This window comes from Tupaia chinensis, unplaced genomic scaffold, assembly GCF_000334495.1.
Source record: "Tupaia chinensis unplaced genomic scaffold, TupChi_1.0 Scaffold000290_1, whole genome shotgun sequence".
Taxonomy (NCBI): domain Eukaryota; kingdom Metazoa; phylum Chordata; class Mammalia; order Scandentia; family Tupaiidae; genus Tupaia; species Tupaia belangeri.
The window spans coordinates 3,627,998-3,652,348 of NW_006159775.1; the positions used below are offsets into that span (position 1 = coordinate 3,627,998).

At 34.9% G+C, this 24,351-nt stretch overlaps 1 protein-coding gene and 1 long non-coding RNA gene across 2 annotated transcripts in view; one reads left to right on the forward strand and one right to left on the reverse strand.

The window, feature by feature from the left end:
• The window catches only part of CCDC178 (coiled-coil domain containing 178), a 431,445-nt gene that overhangs the window by 250,889 nt on the left and 156,205 nt on the right, over nt 1–24,351 (forward strand). The window contains 1 exon segment of the mRNA XM_027772660.1: nt 5,718–5,867. Within this exon segment, the coding sequence (XP_027628461.1) occupies nt 5,718–5,867 (150 nt within the window).
• LOC102499743 (uncharacterized) overlaps nt 15,410–24,351 on the reverse strand; it is a 60,591-nt gene continuing 51,649 nt past the window's right edge. The window contains exon 3 of the long non-coding RNA XR_334823.1: nt 15,410–15,499. This is a non-coding gene — a long non-coding RNA (uncharacterized LOC102499743). The remainder of the gene's footprint in view (nt 15,500–24,351) is intronic.

The following is a 24,351-nucleotide window of genomic DNA, read 5'->3' on the forward strand; positions in this document are numbered from 1 at the left end:
GAGAAAAATAAGCAAAAATAGGAAAAAATAGAGGAAGTCTTCAAAATGAAATCCATAGCTTAGAGAGTAGGAAAGGTCAAGTGAAAAAAAGGGTGGGGGACTACCTTTTGGATGTTTGGAACCTAATCTGCCATCACTTTTTATCTTTAGTTTTAATTGCTAGAAGGTGCATGTGCTCACCAAAGAGAAACAGAAATGGGGAGAAAGCACCTCCCACAGTGGGACATGGTTATGCTACAATCCTTTCTTTTGCATTTCTCCATCCTGTCTGAATTTTGGGCACACATACACATATACCTGGCCTGTTTTTCAAGTTGCCAGGTCCAGGATTAGGACAATAGTCAACCATGAATGATCCAGCTCCCTTAACCACTAAGTTATAGGGCTCTTTTTTTCTTTTTTTTAAATTTTATTTTAGTATTTCTGGTGACAAAGGAAGAAGACAGATCTTTCTTTAGCAATATTTCCTCAATGCTTTTGAGATTGTGGGATTATTAAATAACCCAAGAAAAATGCTACGTATAGTTTCAAAGAGTTTTACATATCTTGGGGACCAGCAGTTAGCATAGTGGCTATGTCACTGGACTCCCATGTAGTTGACCATGGTTCGCATCCTGGACCCAGTGGCTTGAAACTCAAGCCAGGCACGTGTGCGTGCGTGCCCAGGATCCCAAGAGGAGAATGGAGGAGAAGGGATTGTGGCATAGCCATCCCCCCTGGGGGGGTGATTTCTCGCTTTCTGTCTCTCTATCTTTCTCTGTCTGTCTGGCGAGCGCACAAGCCCTATAGCCAAAAAAAAAAAAAAAAAAAGATTTTTACATATCTTGTGAAAGTCAATAATATACCTCAAATAAAGATTTTTTGCTAAACATGTACAGTGTGGTCTATCCTTAGAATAACTTTCAGTGCAAAAACATATTATCTGAATTTTATTATGTATTTATGATCTTTACTTCTTAAGTAGCATAAATGAATGTGGTTCATTATAATATATAGTTATAGTGTCAATGGGTTATTTTTTAGAAGTGGAAAAATGAGTGGGTATAAAGTATAAAATACATGCATTTCCTAATTGATATTATGCATATTTATTCATTTGCTAAAAATCTGTGACATTAAGTAGTAATGCCAGTTCTACTGTGTGTAACGCATAAAAGTTCTTCAAAAAGTTCATGGAAAGCATATTATTTTTAAAATTATGCATATATTTCAAACATTTTTTGCACCAAAATACACTCATATTTTCATTTTATTTCTCACAGACTTTCTGAAGTCCTCTTATGTTGTAGGCATGAACAAAATGATAGTCTCAACCGTCATAAAATTTACAGTATAAATTTTGTTCATCCCTTATCATCTTTATTTTCTAATAAAATATTGGGATAAAAAGCCATCATATTTCCTAGTAACAAAGTTTAGCAAATAAATTGAAATAAAAATTGAAATAATAAAGAATAAGCCATCCTCGAGCTAAGTATTTTCCTTACTAAATTTTAGACAATATGGAAACAAATAACAGACACTTTTCACCTCTTTATCAAACTCTTTCTATCATCTTGATAATCATTAATAAAGAGAATTGAATAAATAATAAAAATCTAGGTTGGATAAAATATATACATTTATATACCCTGTGGATAAATCTAATATATATTGAAAACAAAAAAGATTCAGAATTTCACACATTTGTGTAATGTTAATGATTTTTCCTGCAAGACTACAGATCCTTTGAGGCTCACTCTCCTAGCTCAGAGTCTGGCATTATTTAGTAGTTACTAAATGAAAAATTTTGAATAAAACGAATGAAGGAATTAATAAAATAATTCTGCAAGCCAACTTAGAATGTAGTTATTTTACCCTAAAAGGTTGCAAAATTTTTATTAACAGTTTTAGAGCCCCCCAAATATATTCAGGTTCATATTTACCCAAGACTTTAGGAAAAAAGATCTGACTAAAAAGACTCAGTTAGATTTGAATTTAAAAGTTCCTGTAATCATCTTACTTATCTTGTTAGTTTTGGCTATAGTCTTTATTCTCACCCTTTTATTACATCTCCAACTTCCATTTTGGACATTTGCTAAATATGTTCTACTGCCATCCTTTCATGAGCTGTTCAAGTTTCAGTAGTGGTGGCGTCATTCCCCCCCGCACTCATTTCCACCAGTTTTTATCATTCTTGCTTTATTTCCATTGCATGTTATAATACTACTGGTCAAAATAAAATAAATCAGAGTCGTGAGATGAAACCATGGTTAAACATAGAAAAATTTCAAGTGTTAACAAAATACTATTATTTAAAATTTAAAAAATAAAACTTAAACTTTATTAAGCGTCTGACGGTCACTAACTCCCAGGAATTGGTAGTGAATTGTCAAATCCTTCTATACATTTTTAACTGGGAAAATGATAATGTAAACTATTATGATGTAGCAATGTTTTTAAGTTTAACTGGCATAATCATACAAATTAATTTCTTTGTACCTGATCTAATTATAGTATATATAGTGATAAGAACTGTTGTCATCCAGAATTAAAAATATATGCACTTAGAAATAAAACTGCATATTATACAGTAAGCAAAGCATAAATTACCAAATATTTCTCCAGTTAAGTTTCATTAAACAGATTTAATGCAAATCCACAACTTTCAGAGCATTCTTCTAAAATCAGATGTTTATAGAAGCTACATAGGACTTAAAAGAAAAATAACCAAAACATAGCATATCTTAGATATGAATTGTGCTTATGTTAGGTCAAGCAAACAAACATGGTTCCAGTACAACATGTGTTGATGTTCTATGGCAGGCCAACCTCGTGTCATAGGAGTAACACAACATTTTGCAATGCTGAAGTCTTATTATGGGAAGGTTCCCAGTTAATGCCCCGAGATCTCCCTGTACACACCAGGAGTGTCAGTGCCCAATGTCCTGACTGAGTGAGCAGGAGAATGAATTGAAATTTGAAGAGACTATTAGAGACTCTATTTTTAATTCTGGATAACAACAGTTATTATCACTATATATACTATAATTAAAGCAGGTACAAAGAAACTAATTTGTATGATTATACCAGTTAATCTTAAAAACATTGCTACATCATAATAGTTTACATTATCGTTTTCCCAGTTATAAATGTATAGAAGGATTTGACAGTTCACTGCCAATTCCTGGAAGTTAGTGACCATGAGATATGTAATAAAGTTTAAGTATTTTTTTTTAAATTTTAAATAATAGTATTCTGTTTACACTTGAAATTTTTTATGTATTTAACCATGGTTTCATCTCACAACTCTGATTCTGTCTTTCTCTGTCATTGAAGAAGTAAATAAATAAACTAAAAAATAATTTTTCTGAGTCAGTATCTTGAGCACTCGCTTTTACTATTTGTTTTAAAATATCAAAAATCTGGCCAACCAGGTAGAATAGTGCTTAAGGTGGCTGGATCCCATATGGCCGACTATGGGGGTCTGAATCCTAGACCTACCAGGGTGGGTATGTGTGCATGCCCAAAATACCAAGAGGAGAGAGGAGAGGAAGGGATTGCCACATGATCATCCCCCTGGGAGTGCTTTTTCACTATCTCTCTCCCACTCTCTCTGTCCATCTCTCTCCAGTAAGCACACATGTCCTATAGCAAGCTAATAAAAAAAAAAAAAAAGAAAGAAAATTAAAAATATAGAGTATCAGAAGACAAAAAAAAATATGCAATAAAAAAGTTTGGAAAAAAAGATTAAAAAGTATCATAGTCATCTTTTTAAAAGTATCCAGCAAAGAAAAGTGTTCATAGAACCTTGTGCTTCTAACAAAAGATAATTCTATGTGATTTTTAGACAAGTTTACTATTTACATAGAATTTTCTAAAGTTTTAAATTATGTGCCAGAATTAGGACAAGGGCATTTAAAGTGGATCTCAGTTCATCATTGTGACTTTTTGAAGAACAACTGTGACATAATATTAATCATTAGAAATCAATATGGATACCACGCTTTCAAGAGAAATATGCCTGTTGACCTTAATAAATCTTCCCGTGAATAAATACAGAAATATTTGCACAGTCAATTTTCTGCTGAATTACATTTTCTCTGTACACATCCTCATACTGCAATATATTTTTTTAACAACTTATACTATACCAAAGTTTTGGTGTGACGGCAATTGTCTCACACACACACACACAAAAGAAAAAAAAAAGACCACATTTTTTGTTGCTTCATGATGGCTATTTTTATATAAAGTAATGTTATCATTGTCATAACAGTCTTCATTTGTGTGTTTTGAAAACTTTTTCACTATTGTAAATAATATAATGAAATTTTTTTTCCACAAGATTTTCACGAGGAGTTACTAGATTAAGAGTTCGGAAATATTCAATGTTGTTGATATATTCCAAATATTTGGAAGAAATCAGATTACGTTTTTTGCACAATAAACATAAAAGTAATTCATGCATCTTATTTAAAATTATAGCTAGCCCAAATTTGCCAATTGGTAATAATAGAAACTCTTTTCCTAAAACTTTTATATTAGATTTGACATTTGTTTATGTAGTCCTAGAGCAGAGGGTACTATAAAATTCTCATTACTCACAGAAACAAATTTAACATTTAATATAACTAAACTATATTAATATCAAATAATGACTCTGGATGCTTCTAAGTGTTGTTTCTTATTTACCTTTTACTCTTTAACCCTTTATATTTTGAATGTTGTCTGAGTGCCAGCACTCTATACCTCTTGGACATCAGAGCCTGGGCTCTGAAATCTTCTACCTATTTGAGAGCTGGGGGTAAGGGAAAGGAAAAGAGGATGTGAAACTAGAAGAAAGCCACTGAGATGCTGAGTATAGGCTCCCTGGACTGGTAACTTCCCAAGGCATGATAGAGGGAAGTCCTGGAAAAGGGCAGTCTAAGTGGAGCAAAAGTTAGACAAACTCTGGGACCAGCAGTTAGTGTAATGGCTATGTCGCTGGACTCCCATGTAGTCAACCACGGTTCCCATCCCAGACCCGGTGGCTTAAAACTCACGCCGGGCACGTGTGCCTGCGTGCCCAAAATCCCAAGAGGAGAATGGAGGAGAAGGGATTGAGGCATGGCCATCCCTCATGGAGTGGGGGTGGGGTGGGGTGATTCCTTGCTTTCTGTCTCTGTCTCTGTCTGGCGAGCACATGTGCCCTATAGCAAAAAGCTCTCAAAAAAAAAAAAAAAAGTTAGACAAACTCTGATGAATTACACACCAGTGTTGCAAAAAGCAAAAGCAACCTGCATCAAAAATGAAAACTACTGGGCTGTCCCCATAGATTAGTGGTTAAGTTCTGTGCATTGGGAGCTCAGTCATGGCTTACCATATATTGAATCCTGGTCCCTGCACCTTGAAAAACATACCAGGCACAAGTGTGTGGATGACTAAAATCCCAATTGGAAAGAGAATTGGAGGAAAAGGGATTGGGGCATGACTATGCCCCTCTGGAGCTGCCTTTTTAATGTCTCCCTTTCTCTCTCCTTCTGACTAGTGCACATGCCCTCTGACAATTATTTTTTAAAAAGTATGAAATCCAAGGAGGATATTGGTGTCAGGGGAAGCATTTATTTGAAATGTTGTTGGTTTTTAGCCATATAAAGTAGAACATGTTGAGATAATTCAAAAGATGTTAAAAAAATCAAATAAATTAAAATGCTTTTAATTACCTGTGTGTGTATATATATTTATTTATCTTCTAGAAATTGGAAGATGATTCACTGGAAGAAAATCGACGTTTAGCACAAGAGTATCAGAAGATGCAATTTGCTTTCCTAAGAGAAAAGAACAATTATTTCAGTCTCTTTGATAGAAATCTATCATTTGAAGCCTCAATTAGAGACAAGAAACAGGTAATGGTTTTCATAATTTTTAAAAAAATAATTATTTCCTTCACATATGCCCCACACATAGTAAAAAGTAGTTAAGTTTTGGAGTCTCCAATCTGATGACACAAAGTATCATGTTTTACTTCTGGAAAGTTTTGCTATATATTTATATTATCCTTTGGAAATAGAATTGTTTTAAAGTTTACTATGTATTCCATGAGATAGACAAAGAGAGTGAAAGAGAGAAAGAGAGAGGGACATGCCAACTTGGTCTCCAGGCCATAATCTATCCCTTGACCCAGTCAACCAGGATGGCAAACATGCATGTACATGTTTGGCTACATGGAGACCTTCTGAAGCAAACCTGGGGTCCACCCAAGTGGCCTCCAGACCCTGGAGGATGCCACCACATCTGGCCTTGAAATTGAAATTTGAAAGAATATTTGAAAAATAAATTACAATGGCCAGGAATATCATGTTTCTTTGGTTTATAAATTTAAATATTTATCATAGACTTCAAATTTCAATTCTAACTGTAGGTGACTTCCCATGGTAAACATCTAAGTCTTCCTCCTGGTATATAAGCTCCAAACCCCAGGTTTGCTTCTCTTATTAGATACAGTGATTGATTAGAAACTGAAAAACATCTGATCCTCAGGTTGCTGGAAATCACTGGGAATTCTGAATATATATTATAAAATCTGTAACGGTGAAACTAAAATAAACTATGCAGTCAATCAAAAAGGAGCAAAATCTCCATTACTAGAGTGTTAAGATATGGCCACTTCCTCTATAGTCTCCAGGCTCCAGATACTTTTTTTTTTTTTTTTTGAGAGGTTTTTGCTACAGGGTACATGCACTCACCAGAAAGACAGAGAGAGACAGAGAGACAGAAAGTGAGAAATCACCCCCCAGGGAGGACGACCATGCCACAATCCCTTCTCCTCTGTTCTCCTCTTGGGATCTTGTGCCACTAGGTCTGGGACTCAAACTATGTTTGACTACATGGGAATCCAGTGACATAGCCATTACGTCAACTGCTGGTCCCATTCTCCAGATACTTAATGACAGGGAAATTTATTTTTTGATTCTTTGCCTCCATGATTTGAATTTCCGAAAGTAACAGCATAATTACTTAACAATGCATCTAGCTAAACTGTTAAAAGTATTTCTTTTTCTTATTGGCATTGCCCATAATATTCTTGTTACATAAACTATAATTTAGAATTTTAGTATTATACTTGTCTCTCAGTATTATGGAAAATTGGGAAGGCAAAAGCTCAGTGATTTGAGGTAATAATTTATCCTTTTCTATTTCTGTCTTCCCTTCTATAAAATAATATTTACCTCACAGACTAATTGGTAATGAATACAAAGGAAACATTCATTGTTACTTTGAAAATAAAGAAAGGCTTTCCCACTGTAAATAACTATTACATAACTTGATAGGCTACTTGTAAACTTCCCCATGTTTTCTATCCATCTACTCTCATGGGCATTAAGGCTTCTGAATACATTGAGAAAGTGAAATGCACATTTTTCTCTCAAAATTTGTATTGGAAAAGTATATATATGGAGATAGATCAAGGAAAAATTGCTTTTGGGAAAGAATTGATAATATAACGATCTGCCAACATCTAAGTGTACTCATGCTACTGGGCAGGATTCAAAGAAAGGACATCTATACATTCATGGGGTACTTGTCCAACTATTTCATGCACATAATATTTTTATTGAGATCAACCATGGTGCATTTGTTGCTGATGACTGAGGAGAAAATTGTAAATGGTTACATTGTACGTTCTTTTCTAATTTGGGAGAAAACAAAAATAAATTCTGTGTATACTTATTATTAGCTTGTACCAAATCCTTTGGTGTCAAACAACAAATATATTGGATATCTTCATAAATGGTAAAAAACTCATGCATTTAAAGAGAGCCCTACACTATATTCTCAAAGAGAGAACAAAATTTTCTTGATCTCATTTGTAGAATTAAAGCAAAGATATAAGGAATGAGACCCTGGTAGGAAGGCAATGGAGGATGCTAGGAGATCAGGATTGTTTGCAATTCCTCAAACGAATCACTTTTAGCACACCTGTTTCAGGGAAACTTTCAAAGATTTATTTGTACTTCCGATCATTTTTCATTTCCATTCTTCAGCGATGGAGGTCATTAAGTGCAGGCTGCCCTTGTCAGTGTCATGTAGGATCAATTTGCTGCAATGGACAGAGAGGCCTTATTGATGCTGTTAAATCTGTCAGTGAGGAATCGTATGTCATTAGCGTCTAATGCACTGCTTACACGATGGAATTTGGCCATCAAAAATGAGAAAAGCCTTTGATATTTTAGTCCATCTCCTTGCTATTGCAGCATTTTCTTACATATGTAGATTTTAGTCCTTTGAGCAGTTCAGTTTTATGTATACAATAGCACAATTCAACCTTGTTGAATTCCCTTGACAGACAAAATGGATCTCACTTTTAAGAATTTTGTGTATCTTGTTCCTGTTTGCAACTAATTTCATTATTTATGAACATAATTTTTGTGGAGCTTTTTTTCTGGCATGGCAAATAATTATATTTGAATTATTGTGCTTCTTAGGGAGTAGTAATCTCACTACATAAATTATATACTTAAAGCACGAGTAACAAAGAAAGTCTAACGGAAGAGTAAGACAAATTCAAAATAATATCCTCTTTATTTATACAATTTTATAGACAGATGTCTCCAATATTAAAATATTATAACATTACTGTTAGTGATAATACTATGTTGGCTTTATTTGCATGTGTTTTTCTTCATGTACTTTTAAGTTTACAGTGTTGGGTATTTTTCTCTTTAAAAATTAGAAAAAGTTAGGGCCAGTCAGTGGCATGGTGGTTAAGAAAGCTGGGTCTCACATAGCCAAATGCACAATTTGAATCCTGGACCCAGTGACTTGAAAAACATGCCAGATACATGTACATTCATGTCCACATATCCCCAAAAGAGAAATGGAGAAGAAAGGATTGCATCTCCCATAAGGGCTGCTTTCTTGCTTTCTTTCTCTTTCTTGATGTTTTTCTCCAGAGAACACATGTGCCCCAGAAAACAGGTTCTACTTCTATGTAAATACAGATCTTTTTATTATTTTCATAAGAAAGTTTTAAATATTTCTTATTTCTCTCTTTAAAATATCCATGAATACTTTGATGCAATGACTATGTGTTTGTTTTAAGTACCAGCTCAAATTTTTCGGGCCTGCAAAGAGAGATAAATTAAGCAAACATGATAAAGTTCATGTAATCTTTTGACTGAAAGATCTCTTCCAAAATTGGTTAAAAATATGTTTTTTTCAATTCCTGCATAAACTATGTGTACAGCTTAATCTCTGCTTACTACTAATTGCAGTGCTTTCAAACTAAGAGAATAAGAATTATTTCAGAATTATCTGGCACTTAACATGAAGCAGGGGCCTATTCTATGCAGTTTAAAAACATTATATTTTTAATGCTGGGGAAGTCTCTATTATCATTATATTCATTTCCAGTATAAGGTATGGAACTGAGACTGGGTGTCTCACAAATACATCCAAGTAGGATACAGGCTAAAATGGGAATAAAACTCAATTTTTTTCTCACATCCAACCCGTTCCATACTCATAACATTACCACTTTTTCTATAACTAATTAAATAATTCTATAGCTCTCTAATCAAGTTTTATAAAGCTTGCAAAAACCATATAAAGTAATGTGATAACTCTGGTATCCAACTGAATCATTCTTTGATTCGTTAATTGTTTTTGCAATCTTACCACATTGGAACCGCTTTTTCAATGATGATTTCCTGGTGGAGAAAGAGTTACCTTCTTACTTAGGAGCTATTTCATTTCCATAGATATTATAGATAGGTTTCATCACTCTGAAAGGTAAACTTTTAAACTAGAGTCATCATCTTTAGAAATTGTATTCTCCTCTTTAAAAATTAATTGTACAAATGAGCAATATTGCAGGGTGACAACCGAAGGCCTCAGTGGTTTATTACATATATGGTCAAGCAGAGAAAAAGTCAACCTTGGACCCCGTTTTCTTAGCTTATGTTCACATATTCTCTCTAATAGACTGTAGACGAGCAAGGGCTGTGGATTTTTTGGGGGGAAAGGGAGTTTAAGTAGACCAACAGCTGAAATTTAATAAGAGTAATTGTCATGGATATGCTCAGATGTGAGCACTAACTTTAAGTGACTTGGGCCTATGAAAAAATCACACAGGGGGGAACCAGCAGTTAGTGTAATGGCTATGTCGCTGGACTCCCACGTAGTTGACCGCGGTTCGTGTCCCGGACCCGGTGGCTTGAAACTCACGCCGGGCGCGTGTGCGTGCATGCCCAAGATCCCGAGAGGAAAATGGAGGAGAAGGGATTGCGGCGTTACCATCCCCCCTGGGGGGTGATTTCTCGCTTTCTGTCTCTATGTCTCTCTCTGTCTGTCTGGCGAGCGCACGCGCCCTACAGTGAAAATCTCTCCAAAAAAAAAAAAATTCACACAGGGTGACTCTGGAGCAGAGTGCTGGGCTCCAAGGGACACTTCTGAATCTCACAAAATTCAAACACTGCTCACTCATCCTTCAATTACTCAAAATACATTTTTCTTTCCTCATCATAAGGCAAACAAGCATGCATGTGAGAGCGAGACACATGTTCATGCACGCACACACACAGAGGAGCACCTTCTACTGGATCCAGTCATGCCATGATCTCCTTCCTCCAGTCCTCCAGCTTGTTGGATCTCCCTCAGGCTGACGAGACTGGGGATTTGAATGTAGTTTCCCTATGAGATCCAGTTTTCCTTGAGCAGTGCATTACCACGGCACCATGGAACGAGCCTCCAAACATTAATAACCACCTATTGTGCTGACAAAAATACAATGGAGGCCACGAGAATATGCCACCTCATCTCTGCTTCTATGCTGGAGGCTGTCATCAAGAGTCCAGAAGGTACTCACGGCTGAGAATCATCAGCTCTTCAGCAGCCTTCTTCACCCACCAAGGGTTAAAGTATGTTTTTTTTTTTTTCTATTTAATCTGCATTGCTGAGTCTCAATGAGCAAAATTTCTATCTTGAATTCCCCCAAAATTATATCACCTATAGATTTCATTATTTTCCCTCTCTTTTATCAGTCTTGAAACACAATTTCCTCTAATGCTTTAGATTGATTTGATAAGGAGTCAAAGTCAATTCTAGCAATAAACAAAATATTTTCCTAGAGGAATGTAAAAGCTGTTTTAGTTCTCAATATTTTGAATTGCTTGTTATCTTGCATATATTAAAATTGTGCTTTGGGTGGTGATTTCTGTGTTCTTGTTACAGCATAGCTAGAAATTCGTTTCTTTGATAGGAAAACAATACAATTTCTCAGTAGTATTTGCATATGACAACTATTGGAGGACTTTATCAACCTTGCTGCCTCCATTTCTTAGAATACAGGCATATGTAGGAGCACACACACATGCACCATTTTGGCCTGTTTCTTGAACACACACACACACACGCATGCATTTGTTCTAAAAAGGTTACTTCATAGACTGATAAGCTTGCATTAAATTCCTACTGCCCCCTTTCTCTAAAGTACTTCCCCCAAGAGACCTATGAAAACCTTTGTGATTCCTGAGATGTGAGTACACAGTTGGTAGGCTCTTGTTCTACCCCAGTGAATTTCTCCTCTGTTGTCCAAACCTCATGAGGGAAACAGCAAAATCTAAGGGTTTACTTTGGATAATACTTTGGAAAGATACAAGATTGGCTTATATCAAACTGGTTCTTCAGTTTAGTACCGTTTTTGAGTGAATTTCAGATTTATGACTCTTTTATCCAATTTTGAGATGAGTTTCTTCTTGTGAGTTGCATAGCAATGAACAGCTTTTTGATGGTCACAACTCCTAAAAAAGTGACAGGTCCCTAGTATATGAAAAACAAAGTAAAATTTTTACATATTTTCATGTCAGTAGTTTTCTACCAAAAGCTATTTTGTCCCCCAAGAGGTATATGAATATTAGGTAATATCTGGAGTTTTTTTTTGTTCTGGCACCTAGTAAACAGAGGTGAAAGACGCTGACAAATATCTTATAATGCACTGCACAGCCTTCTCCCCAACACACGCTCCAATATTCTCCAGCTAAGACTGTCAATAGAGCTTAGGTTAAGAAATCCTACCAGAGGGGCAGAAGTGGCATAGTGGTTAAGGTGCTGGATTTCCGTGTGGTCAACCACAGTTCGAGTCCTGGACCCAGCAGCTTAAAATTCATCCCAGCTGCGTGTTTGTGTGTGCCCAAAATCCCCGGCAGAGAATGGAGAAGAGATTGCAGCATGGCCATACTCCTTGGGAAGTGTTTTCTCTTTTTTCTCTCTCTCTCTCTCTCTCTCTGTCTTTCTGCTTGACTACATATGCCCTATAGCAAAAAAAAAAAAAAAAAAAAAAACTCTGAAAAGAAAAGGAAAAAAAACCTGAAAGAGAGAAATAGGAGAGGGAAAGGAAAAGGTGATATACATGTAACATATATGAAATATACACACACATATATCTATAATATGAAACAAGTGTATACTATTGGGTCATCAGGAAAAGGAAAAGCATGACAAATTTTCGCATTAAAAACAACTGAGAAAATTATGTAATTAATTATTTTCCCGATGACCTACTATATCCCCTTCTTAAAGATTTAAACTACATTTGCATGTTAAAATTCTGACAGATTCCATCTCGAGAAATTTATTAGGCCAACAGATGGTATAGTGGCTAAGGCGCTAGATTCCACAAGTATTACCCTGCAGTTCAAGTCCTGGTCCCAGTCATGTGAAAAACACACCAGGAATATGTGAGTATATGTCCAAAGTCCCGAAACGAATCTGGCGGAGAAGGGACTATGGAATGGCCGCACCTCCCCCCCCACCTTGGAGGGTGATTTCTCACTTTTCCTCTCTCTGTGTGTTTTTTGTCTCTTTCCAGCTATCACATAAGACCTGGGGCAAAAATCTAAAAAAAAAAAAAAAAAATCGGTTAGCTCTGTTAAATTTCAAATTCCTATTGTCTCTGGGACCATTTTTTCTTAAGGAAACAAACAATCAAAAATAAAACACCTATTTGCAACTGATAACTTAGTATTTAGTGGAGTAAACCTTCAAAAACTTTACTTCCAAATATATCACTAATTGTGCATTCATACATTCTGCTTATATACAACTTTAATAAAGAGGTGAGTAGTGCTCCTTATATCTTCTCTAAAGTCCTAGAAAAATTTGGAATATTTTCAGGTAAATAGATTATGTTCTTTAGAATTCATATATATTCAGAATGCCAACTACTTTAATGCCATGAAGCTATAAAATAAAATAGTATTGTTTTTTCACTCAAAAAAATTTAAAAAATAATAATACATTTATTGTATAGCCCTCCTATGATAGATACACTTTATATTTCGGTTTCCCTAACTCATGATTTACAACCACAATTGATTTTCAATTCTATAGAACTATCTGTTAATAATGTTTTTTGTTTCAAACTATGTATACACATTACAATGGCATAAATATTTGCAAAAACTACTTCTATAACCATCTTTTCCCACATCTATGAAGCTATATATTATAAGCATTTATTTTTAAAAAGTATTAATATGGAAAATACACATTAATAAACTAAGTAGTTTACTTTTTTCTTCAGAAGTTAATTCTTATTGATGGTCATGGGATGAAATGCTAATGCACAATTATATAATCCCTCTGAGCTTCTGAAAATAAAGAATATTAATGTCTCCTTAGAAAGATTATTGCAAAATATATGAAATATATATATATATATATATATAAATGCACATACACAGTAGTAATTAACATTTATAGAACTCATACTATGTGATAGGCATTTCATTAGCTTTTATATGTAATATTATTATTTCATTTCCTCAGTAACACCATGATGAATAAATATATATATATATTTTTTTTTTGAGAGGTTTTTGTGATAGGGCGTGTGCACTTGCCAGGCAGACAGAGAGAGACAGAGAGACAGAAAGTGAAAAATCACCTCCCAGGGGGGATGGTCACACCGCAATCCCTTCTCCTCCATTCTCCTCTCAGGATCTTGGGCACACACGCACACGTGCCCGGCGTGAATTTTAAGCCACCGGGTCCGGGATGCGAATAGCGGTCGACCACATGGAAGTCCAGCGACATAGCCATTAAGCTAACTGCTGGTCCCAATAAATATATATTTTAAGAACAAAACCACCAGAAATAGTTTTGCACAAACTGTATATTTTGCACGTACGATATGTGGCTACTAACACTTTTATTCATCCTTTAGATATATATAACACTTGTATCAAATTTTGGCATGGTTGTATGATTATAGATGACCTTCCAGTCTATGAAAGTTATCAGATAGTTGATGCAAACTGAGAATATGGGGTGAGTCATGGGACAGAAGTATAGTACAGAGGGAGGACAGAAGTATAGGATGATAGCGACATTATGATAATTGGAAAAATCCAGCACATGCTATTTGAAATAGAGCTGTGGCAGACACCTCCTGGCCAGGTAAAATTGACCAAAGGTTAACATGTACATACACATGTTTCTGAGCAGGCCTGAGGGATAGAGCTAGCAATGACACATGGGTTAAAGAGTGTTAATCCAAATCTTATAAAACCAAACATCAATGATAACATTTATATTTGTGAAAAGATACCATTCACTATAGCTACAACAAATAAAAATGTCCTAGAAATATTCTAATATGAAATATGTCATTAGGACTTTCATGAAGAAATTAGCAAAATTTTACATGTGGAGATGATAAAACAACACATGCAATTGTGATACTCAATATTTTAATTTGGTTGGATCTAGTATGTTCATAGTATAATCCTAAGGCAATTCCACATGTATTCTAAATAATTTCGGGGGTGGGGAGTTGATCCTGTAGCACTGTGGTTAAGTGCTATGCATAGGGAGCCAGGTCCCACATGGCCAGCTTTAGTTTGAATCCCAGCCTTGGAGTTAAAAAATGTGCTGGATACACGTGCATGTGTGCCCCAAATCCTGAAAGAATGAAACGAAAGTAAGGAATTGTGGTATAACCACATCCCAACACGGCTATGTTTTTTCTCTCGCTATTTCTAGTGAGGACACATGACTTAGGCAGTAAATGAAAAGAAATCTTTTTGGAACCTGACAAAATTATTTTTCACTGAAATATGAATGTAGGCAAGAAAATTATACAGAAAATACTAAGAGAACATTTATTCTAACTCATTTTCAAACAAATAATAAACTAAGATAAACTGTAACATGTAACAAAGACAGAAAATTCAATGCTATCACACAAAACGTCTAGAAAGAAGTCATAGAATGCAAAACAATTTATTACATAAAAATGTGGAAATGCAAATTAATAAGACACAATATTTTTTAAAAATAATTATTTATTTTATTTTACTAGTTATTATCATTATTTCTTCACATGCACTCACCAGAGACAGAGAGAAAGTGAGAAAACAAGCCACCAGGTCCAGGACTTAAACTGTGGCCGGCCATGTGGGAAGCCCAGTGCCTGCATCACCCCGTGGTCTGCTCTCTCCAGGATCCAATCTTGGAACAAAACGTTCTAGAGCCTACACTTTTTGGAAAAATAACAAATACAAGTAAATCCTAACTTGTACCATGTCAAAAAATAGTAATAATTAAAGAGTTAAATGATAAAGTGTAGTTGAATATTTATCTGGTCTTGGCATGAGGAAAGTTTTTTATCAATGTAATGAAAAGGAAAAATCTTTAAAAATACTCTATATATTTACTGACATAAAAATTGAAATATCTGTAGGTTTAAAAATATAGGAAATATTTTTAACATCTGTGACAAACATGAACTTAATATTTTACTACATGGAATGTTATTCAATTCACTTAAAGGATCACTTCTCTAACAGAAAAATGGAAAAAATGCCCAACAGATATTGCCTTGGTATGTCTTGTCTTTATTGAATATTTAAAGAAATACAAAGCAGTTTCTAAATATGAGAGATGCATTCTTGGAGTGCTTGGAAAATGTAAATTAAAGTAACATGAGAACATCTTCATCCACCTGATTAGTGTAATATTTTACAATGATAATAGTGGCATTGTCACTATTGGTAAGATTTTTTACTGTAAATATTCCTTGTGGGGCTGGTCCCAAAACTTAGTGGTTGGTAGAGTGCGTTGGATAACAGATCCCTCATAGTTAACCATGGTTCAAGTCCTGGCTCTGGTGCCTTGTAAATCATGCCAGGCACATGTGCACACCTGCCCCAAATCCTGAAGAAATGGAAAAATGGGGACCAGCAGATGGCATAATGGTTATGTTACTCGATCCCATGTAGTCAACTGCAGTTCGAGTCCCAGATCTGGTGACTTAAAATTCACACTGAAAGCAGAATGGAGGAGATGGGACTGTGACGTGGCCATTCGCCTTGGGCAGTGATTTCTCACTTTCTGACTCTCTGTCTCTCTCTGACTCTCTGAAAAGCACACACACCCTATAGCAAAAAAAAAGAAAGAAAGAAATGGAAAAATGGAGGAAGGGTGATTTCAGCCTGACCACACCCCATCAGGGGTTGCTTTCTCTCTCTCTTGCTTGCTTTTCCTGTGATGATGGCATACTCCCTCCAGCATTAAAATAAATAAATAAATATGGATTGCAGACCTAAATGTAAAAGTTAAAAAAAAAAAAACTAAAAAATACTCTCTTTAAAGAAAAAATTGACAGTGTATATACCAAGAACTTAACATTAGTGAAATACACTGAAATACACATATGGTGTTTTTAACAAAAGACAGATTATAAAATGGGCAGAAGTGTGTAGTGTGAAGCCAGATTGCCTGGGTTTGAATCCTGCTCTGTTGCTTACTAGCTTCTACTAGATTTTGAGCAAGTCATTTACCTTTCTGAGCCTCTGGTTCTTCATCTGTAAAATTAGAATTAGAGCAAAACCTAATTCATATGGCTTCCTGATAAATAATTTAATATGTATAAGGCTCTCATACAGTATTTGACACATAGTAAGTGTTACATATATTTTTGTTATATTTGCTGTTGTTATTAAATGAGATTATGCAGCAGACTTTACAGATTGTGTAGTTTATGTAGAAAATGAAACTGAAAAGCTGTCATTATTTGTGTTCTATTATGAAATAACTGTACTGAGTCAACGAAATCTTTACAGAAATGAACTTAATTATCTTGTACTAGAAAAGATTTTCTGAAATCCAAATACAGTGTAGAATAAGCTTTGTGGTGCAGTGGTAAAGCACTGTTCAAGAAAGGCTGGTTTTCACATGGGACGGTGGTGTGGGTGGAATCCTGGCTCTATTCCGAAACGTGCTGGACATTGATCAAGTGCCCAAGGTCCAATGGGGCTGGAGAGTAAAGGAAAAGGACTGTGGCATGACCAGACCCTGTGGAGAGTGCTCATCTCTCTCTCTCTCACTCTGCCTCTTTCAAATGAGCATGCATGTGCTCTATCATGAATAAAGAAAAATTTATATTGTAAAGTTGTCACATTCTATTAAACAATAGTGACATACAAACCGCAGATGTGCCCAACTGAAATAAATTATCATTATTAACAATAAACTTGGGAACCAGCAGTTAGCGTAATGGCTATGTTACTGGACTCCCATGTAGTCGACCGCGGTTCGCGTCCCTGACCCGGTGGCTTAAAACTCACGCCGGGCCCGTGTGCGTGCGTGCCCGAGAGGAGAATGGAGGAGAAGGAATTGCGGCGTGACTATCCCCCCGGGGGGTGATTTCTTGCTTTCTGTCTCTATGTCTCTCTCTGTCTGTCTGGTGAACGCACGTGCCCTATAGCGAAAAAAAACCTCTCCAAAAAAAGAAAAAAAAAAACAAACAATAAACTTATGATTTTATGATTATAATGGTTAAAACATCTAGCTATTGCTTTGTCTCCTATAGCCATGCAAACAGATGCATTTTAGCTAAGTTATTATATTAGAATCTTAAAATCTGTGTCAAAATTTAGAACATTCCAATTATTGCATATCAAACAATTTAAGGATGATTATTTGTATTTTTTCAAAGAATTTTTACCTCCTGAGCAGCTTGAGTACCATAATGAACCAAACGATCACTTAAAGTATGGTCAATTCAGTAGAATTTTCTCTGTATTCAAATTTCCAGAGAACATATTTTGCCTAATTAAAACGTGTTCTGATTATCTATCTTCTATGTATACATGACTCTCCTGCTAAGGAAGAAATCACTTGATTTTTGAAAGTTCCTTAATTCATTCACTAGGCAGTTTACAAGCTTGTTTGTTTTTCTTTTTCTGTTTTCTTGAAATGGAGCCTGAGTGTATATAGTCTGATCCTTTAATAGTTTGTTAATAATTTTTATGGAAAATGGTGTGGACATATAGGCATTAAAATATTTTTATCAGCTGAAGGGTAATTCTCACAGCTTTTCTAAGTAATCCTGAATGTGAAAAATCTTCTTCCAATCTTTTATATTCCACCATAATAAATCACTAATTAAAAAAAGGAAACAACAGAAACACACAGTCAATACATAATCTGATAAAAAGAAAGATAATTTGTTGAATAATATAATGTTTAGTATTTTGTGAGATTGAATCAGCTATAAAATGATTTTCAAATTATTTCTTCTGGTGCTTAGCATCAGAATTGTATGGTGTTTCAAGGTAAATTCCTCATTTTAAAGAAGGGTATTTGCAAAATACGAACAGATTATTGAGAAAAGTATATAAAACAAAGCTACTGCCTGCATGATGTACACAGAAAAAGAGCAAAAATGTTATCGGTAAAGGCAGAAAAGAATTTGGCTTGCTTGACTTTTTGTATCAAGCATGCTACAGCAATCTTTTGATTCTAATATGAAACTATAGTAAGGATCATTGCACTAATGCATGAGGATTTGTGATAATGTTGCAGAAATTTTACTGTCAAAACTGAACTGCAGTGTAATGACTTTTGTTATCATGGTTTCTAATAACTATTCAGCATGAATTGACCCTACATATGTTTTGCTGCAATAATGTGTCAGTAACTCAGAAAGCTAAAAAGGAAATGGAAATAGTCAACATAATGTTATATATGACTTCATGATCATCTTTACTATTAATATTGGTAAAGCAATTAAGTCACAGGCAGTATGCAAACTATACGATCACATAAAATAAAAACTTAGACATGTTGTGACAGTTCTGACCAAGTAAACCTACAAAGTACTTTCTGTACCTCTCTGTTCAGCCTGGGCACTAGTTCCTGTTTTACCCTTACTACTTCAGAGTCTTGATTCTTACTCTCTGTTGTAAGGAGTCTTTGATCTGGTTTGCTCTTCCTTTGACAATATGATAGTTTCTTCTTTTTATAGGCTCTTTTTACTTCTTTCTTCCTAATTTTTATATCTCCCTCCCTTCATCACAGTGTAATTTCAGTTTGTCATCTCTTCATTGCAAAGAAGGAAAAAATGAGTAAAATTAAGTAAACAAAAATGGTCCTATGTGGCAGTCACCATGCTAGACGTTCACGAACTCTGGAAAGTATTGAGCACTTACTTACTGTACCAACATTGTTATCAGTAAATTATAGATAAAATTACCATCCTTATTCTATTCTTATGATTTAATTTATACAAATTTCATGAAACAACTAGGAATATCCCCAGTCTTCCTCAGAAAACTAAGGTACTGTAGTAACTTGCTAGAGCACCTGTGACAAATTACCACGGACAAGGTGGATTAAACATAGAAAGATTTCTTACAGTTCTGGGGACTGTAAGTCTGAGATCAGAGTGGCAACAGCATTGATTCCTTCTGAAGGTCTGAGGGAAGGATCTGTGTCAGGCAGACCTCTCTCCGTGGCTTGTAGCTTGCTGTCTTCTCCCTTTGTCTTCACATTACCTTCCTTCTACATTTATCTGTCCAAATCTCTTATAAGACGGCTATCATACAGGATTAAGGCCCACCATGATGATCTCGTTTTAGCTTAATTACCTTGTTAAATACCCTGTATCTGTACAAGGTTACATTTTAAGATCCTGAGGTGAGACCTACAATGTGTGAATTTGTAGGGGAGGGACACAGTTCAGCCTGTAACAGGCACTTAGTTGTACTTCGTGGCCATATCATTCTAAGTGGGAACCAGTGCTGAGATTCAAAGCCAGGCCTCTTGGATTCAAGCTTGAGGACTTTCTGCTAGTCCAGTTGGTTTTTTTTGTTTTTTGTTTTTTGTTTTTTGTTTTTTGTTTTTTGTTTTTTGTTTTTTGTTTTTTGTTTTTTGTTTTTTGTTTTTTGTTTTTTGTTTTTTGTTTTTTGTTTTTTGTTTTTTGTTTTTTGTTTTTTGTTTTTTGTTTTTTGTTTTTTGTTTTTTGTTTTTTGTTTTTTGTTTTTTGTTTTTTGTTTTTTGTTTTTTGTTTTTTGTTTTTTGTTTTTTGTTTTTTATTTTTCTCTACCTTATCCAGCCTAACACCCATACATGGTGTCTCTATATCTCTTTAAATACAAAGAATATCAATTATAAATGCTTATAATAGCTATGCTATTGGTTATGCATATGATTAAGCAATATTTAGTAATGAAATGCTTTCTGGAGGAGAGATTTCACAGACAATGGAAGAGCATTTATGTTTCTGATAAATACAGATTCGAGTAGACAAAAAATACCTTTCCCAACTCAAGGAACTTTAAAAGTCCCTTCCCACTTTCTCAGATCACAGTTCATGCATTTGCCAAAACAGATGATCTTGATTCCAGAGACTGCAACAAACACAGATAGAAACTTGGGCTACACGTGTTTAAATATTTAGAAAGACATGAAAGGGATACAGAGATAGAAAAAAAAATAGCTTTGGGCAGCTCAGCAATTAACGAAGAACACTGAAGAAAGCAAATCTTTTTGTGGAAATTTGATATAGAGCTATGGACTGCTTAGTCCATTTTGTGTTGCTGTTACAGAATACCATGAACTTGATAATTTATAAAGAAAATAAATGCATCCAACTATGGTTCTGGAGTCTAGGGATCCCAAGGACATGACACTGGCATCTACTTGACAACTGATGAGGGCCTTTTTGCTGTTGCCCAAGAAGGTGTAAGGGCCAGTGAGCATGTGAGACAGAAAGGAAGGAAGGGGAATGAACCTCATATTTCATCAAGAACCCACTCCTGAGGTAGATAATACATTGCTGCAATAATGACATTACTTCCATGATGAGGGAAGAATTCTCAATTCTCCTCTTACTACTGTCACAGTGGCAATTAAATTTCAGTATGAGTTTTGGAGGGTCATTCCAGCATTAGCATGTAGCTTGATGATCTTTTTTATTTATTTATTTTTATTTATTTATTTTTTTACATTTGATCAGTGCATATCATTACAGTATACCAAGTGTATTTTCCCATCCTGAATACACTGCATATTAGTTCAATCAAGATATTATCATATATATTATCAACAGATAACTTGATATTCTGAGAAATGTGGTAATACAACTTGGATTAAAAAGATCATTCCTGTGCCCTGCACACAAACAGACACCCACATATACCCCAACAGCAGGTTGGATTAACCAAAGAGAAGTTTGTAAAGGTATCAGAAAAAAAATTACAAAGAATCTTATAACAAACAATGATTATAAGGTGGTCTGCTAATAAATACATCACATGAATTATTACATTTAGGGCAAACACAGCACAGATTAGGGGGAAATGAAGAAGGATACTAACTGTTATAAATGGAAACCCATTTCTAAAAGACACTGAAATGTGGCAGTAAGCAAAGGGAGGAGTTACAACACTCACTCTCCCCAGATATCCTCCTAAGTGGAAGCAGGTGGGGTGAGGTCAAAATTACTGAATTCTCTTTCAGTCCCAAAGATCTGGATTCTAAAGGGCAATGTACATTAACATGGATGGGATCTTTCCTACCTAGAGATATTAGAACTAGAGGAATCCCTCATGGATATCTGAGGCCAATTTATCTGAAGTCACTATTGGAACTGTGTGAAAAGAAGGCAAGGGGCCACTCCAAATTAAAAGCCAAGTAATATTGGAGCTCTTCTTTACTGATTCCCCACCAAGTTCTAGCTCAAGATAACAAAGTAATTTTAGACGTCATCCATTTAGAAAAAGTATAGTGCCTACAAAGGAAACTATCATACTAACTTCAGATTTAACATCCACAATATATTTTGACAGAAGATAAGTTTTACAAGTTCATATAATCTTAGAAACAAGTTAAGGCACCCAAGAATGTTGTAATCAGTCAAACTATTGTTTATGTGATGCAATACAAAGATATTTGTGAATTTATAGCAAATATAGATGAGTTAGCAAGTTTTAAAAATTTGGATGGCTAATAAACATAGGTAAAATGTTTCTGCCTAAAAATTGTACATACAAATCAAATGCAGGTACAAGTTTTAAAGTTTGTTTGTAAAGGATCAGTAAGATTGACTTTATTCAGTTATTACAGGCGAGTATATAGGAAAAGAGGTATTCATAAAAACTGAGAACTCTCCTTTGGCCACCAACATACGTTCATCTACTCTATAGTTGATATATTTCTTCCATTTGAAATTTAAGTACTTCTGCTCCTTTTGTAGAAAGGGTTCTTTACTTGGACTCTGGATTCCATCCTCTTTCACCTTCTCATAGTCATCATTCATATATTTTCTCCATCCTTTATACTCATTTTCCCTCCTTATTGGATTATTCCCATCATCTTATATATACAAACATTGTATATTCCCATCATCTTATATATACAAAAAATTCTATATATATATAGAATTTAGCATCTGAAAAACATCTTTTGATTACATTTTTTGTTCACTAGTATGAGTCATTTCTGGTTAATATTTTGGAATGAATTGTTCACATTCTTCATTGCTTCCCATTCTCTTCTTTGAACTACCCCTTGTCAATGACTTCTGTGATGTCCAATTCAATAGCACTGTCTTCATCTAGTTCAAGAACTTGACAGTATTGCATCGTAATTTATCATTCCCCTTCTTGAGGCACTTTTTCTCTTAGCCATGACACCATAGTCTCCTAGTTTTCTTCCCACTTCAATGAATACTGTTTATCTCCATGGTCAGCAACTCTTTGCTCAGTTTTCACGTTAGAGTACTCCAGTGCTCAGTGGTGAAATGCTTTCTTTCTTTCTTTTTTTTTTTTTGACTACTTTCCTCTCTTTGGGTAGATACCTATAGATTGGATGAATCCTAAAAGCATAATTTTAGGCAAAAGAAGCCAAAATGCATACTGTATAAATTTTCCTTTGTTTATATAAACAATTGAAGTTAATTTATGCTGTTAGAAGTCAGGAGAGTAGTTACCTTTGGTGAGAAGCAGTGACTGGAAGAGAACTGAAGGAGCTTTGGGGATGATGGTAATTGTTTTTTTGTTTCCCAATCTGTGTTCAGTTTGTGAATAATTCATTACACTATATAATTTGTGATGTGTATACTTAAATATTTCTATGTCACTATTGACTTAAAACTTCAAATTGTCCAGTGATTTATTATCATAGTCAGAATAGAATTCATATACCTTGCCATGGCCACCCAGACTGCATAATCCATCTCTTCCCCTCCGTGATTACTCTCACTCACTTCATTGTGCTTTATCCGCAGGCTATTTTTTTGATCCTTGACCACAAGACACGTTCCCAATATAAGGACCTCAAATTTTCAGATGCATCCAGCTGTACATTTCCCCAAAAATCCTTCCCATACCTGTCTCCTTTTTACCATTTCACCAGGTTAAATGTGCCCTTCTCAGAGCTGCCTTCGCAGAGTCCCTAATCTCAAGTGGTCCCTTGGCCCCCCCACTGTCATGTCACCCTATTTTATTTTCTTCACACTTAGCACTCTGATATGTTATTTTATGTTTATTTTTTTATAGTTTATTTCTGTCAACTAAACGTAAAGTCAGTAAGAGCGAGGAACATATCTTTTTTAAAAAAAATTATTTAGCTGTGTTTGCTATTGAAAATATGTAGATTTTAATTAAGATCATCAGCAAATCAATAAAATGTGTGTGGGAGGGAAGGCATAGAAGAGTGAGGAACATATCCTCCTCACACCCTTTACTCTACACCTAAAGAGGAGCCTGGGAAATATTTTTGCAATCATTAGATGATCATTCCTGGTGGAGTGTCTAACAAAATGTGTATTCGTACACACTGAGCCAGCATTTATACATCTAGGAATTTGTAAGAAAGTAATATGAAAAAGTCTGCAAAGATACATGTATAATAATGGTGACTATAGCATTGTTCATAAAAAGGAAAATGTTGGCACTTCAATATATAGTCATATGAAATTGTTTAAGAATATAACAGAACATACATACAATGGTATATTACACAACCTTTAGACTAAATGATATACACAGCCATGGTACATAGTAAAGTAAAAATCAAGGTACAATTCAACAATATATGATTGCT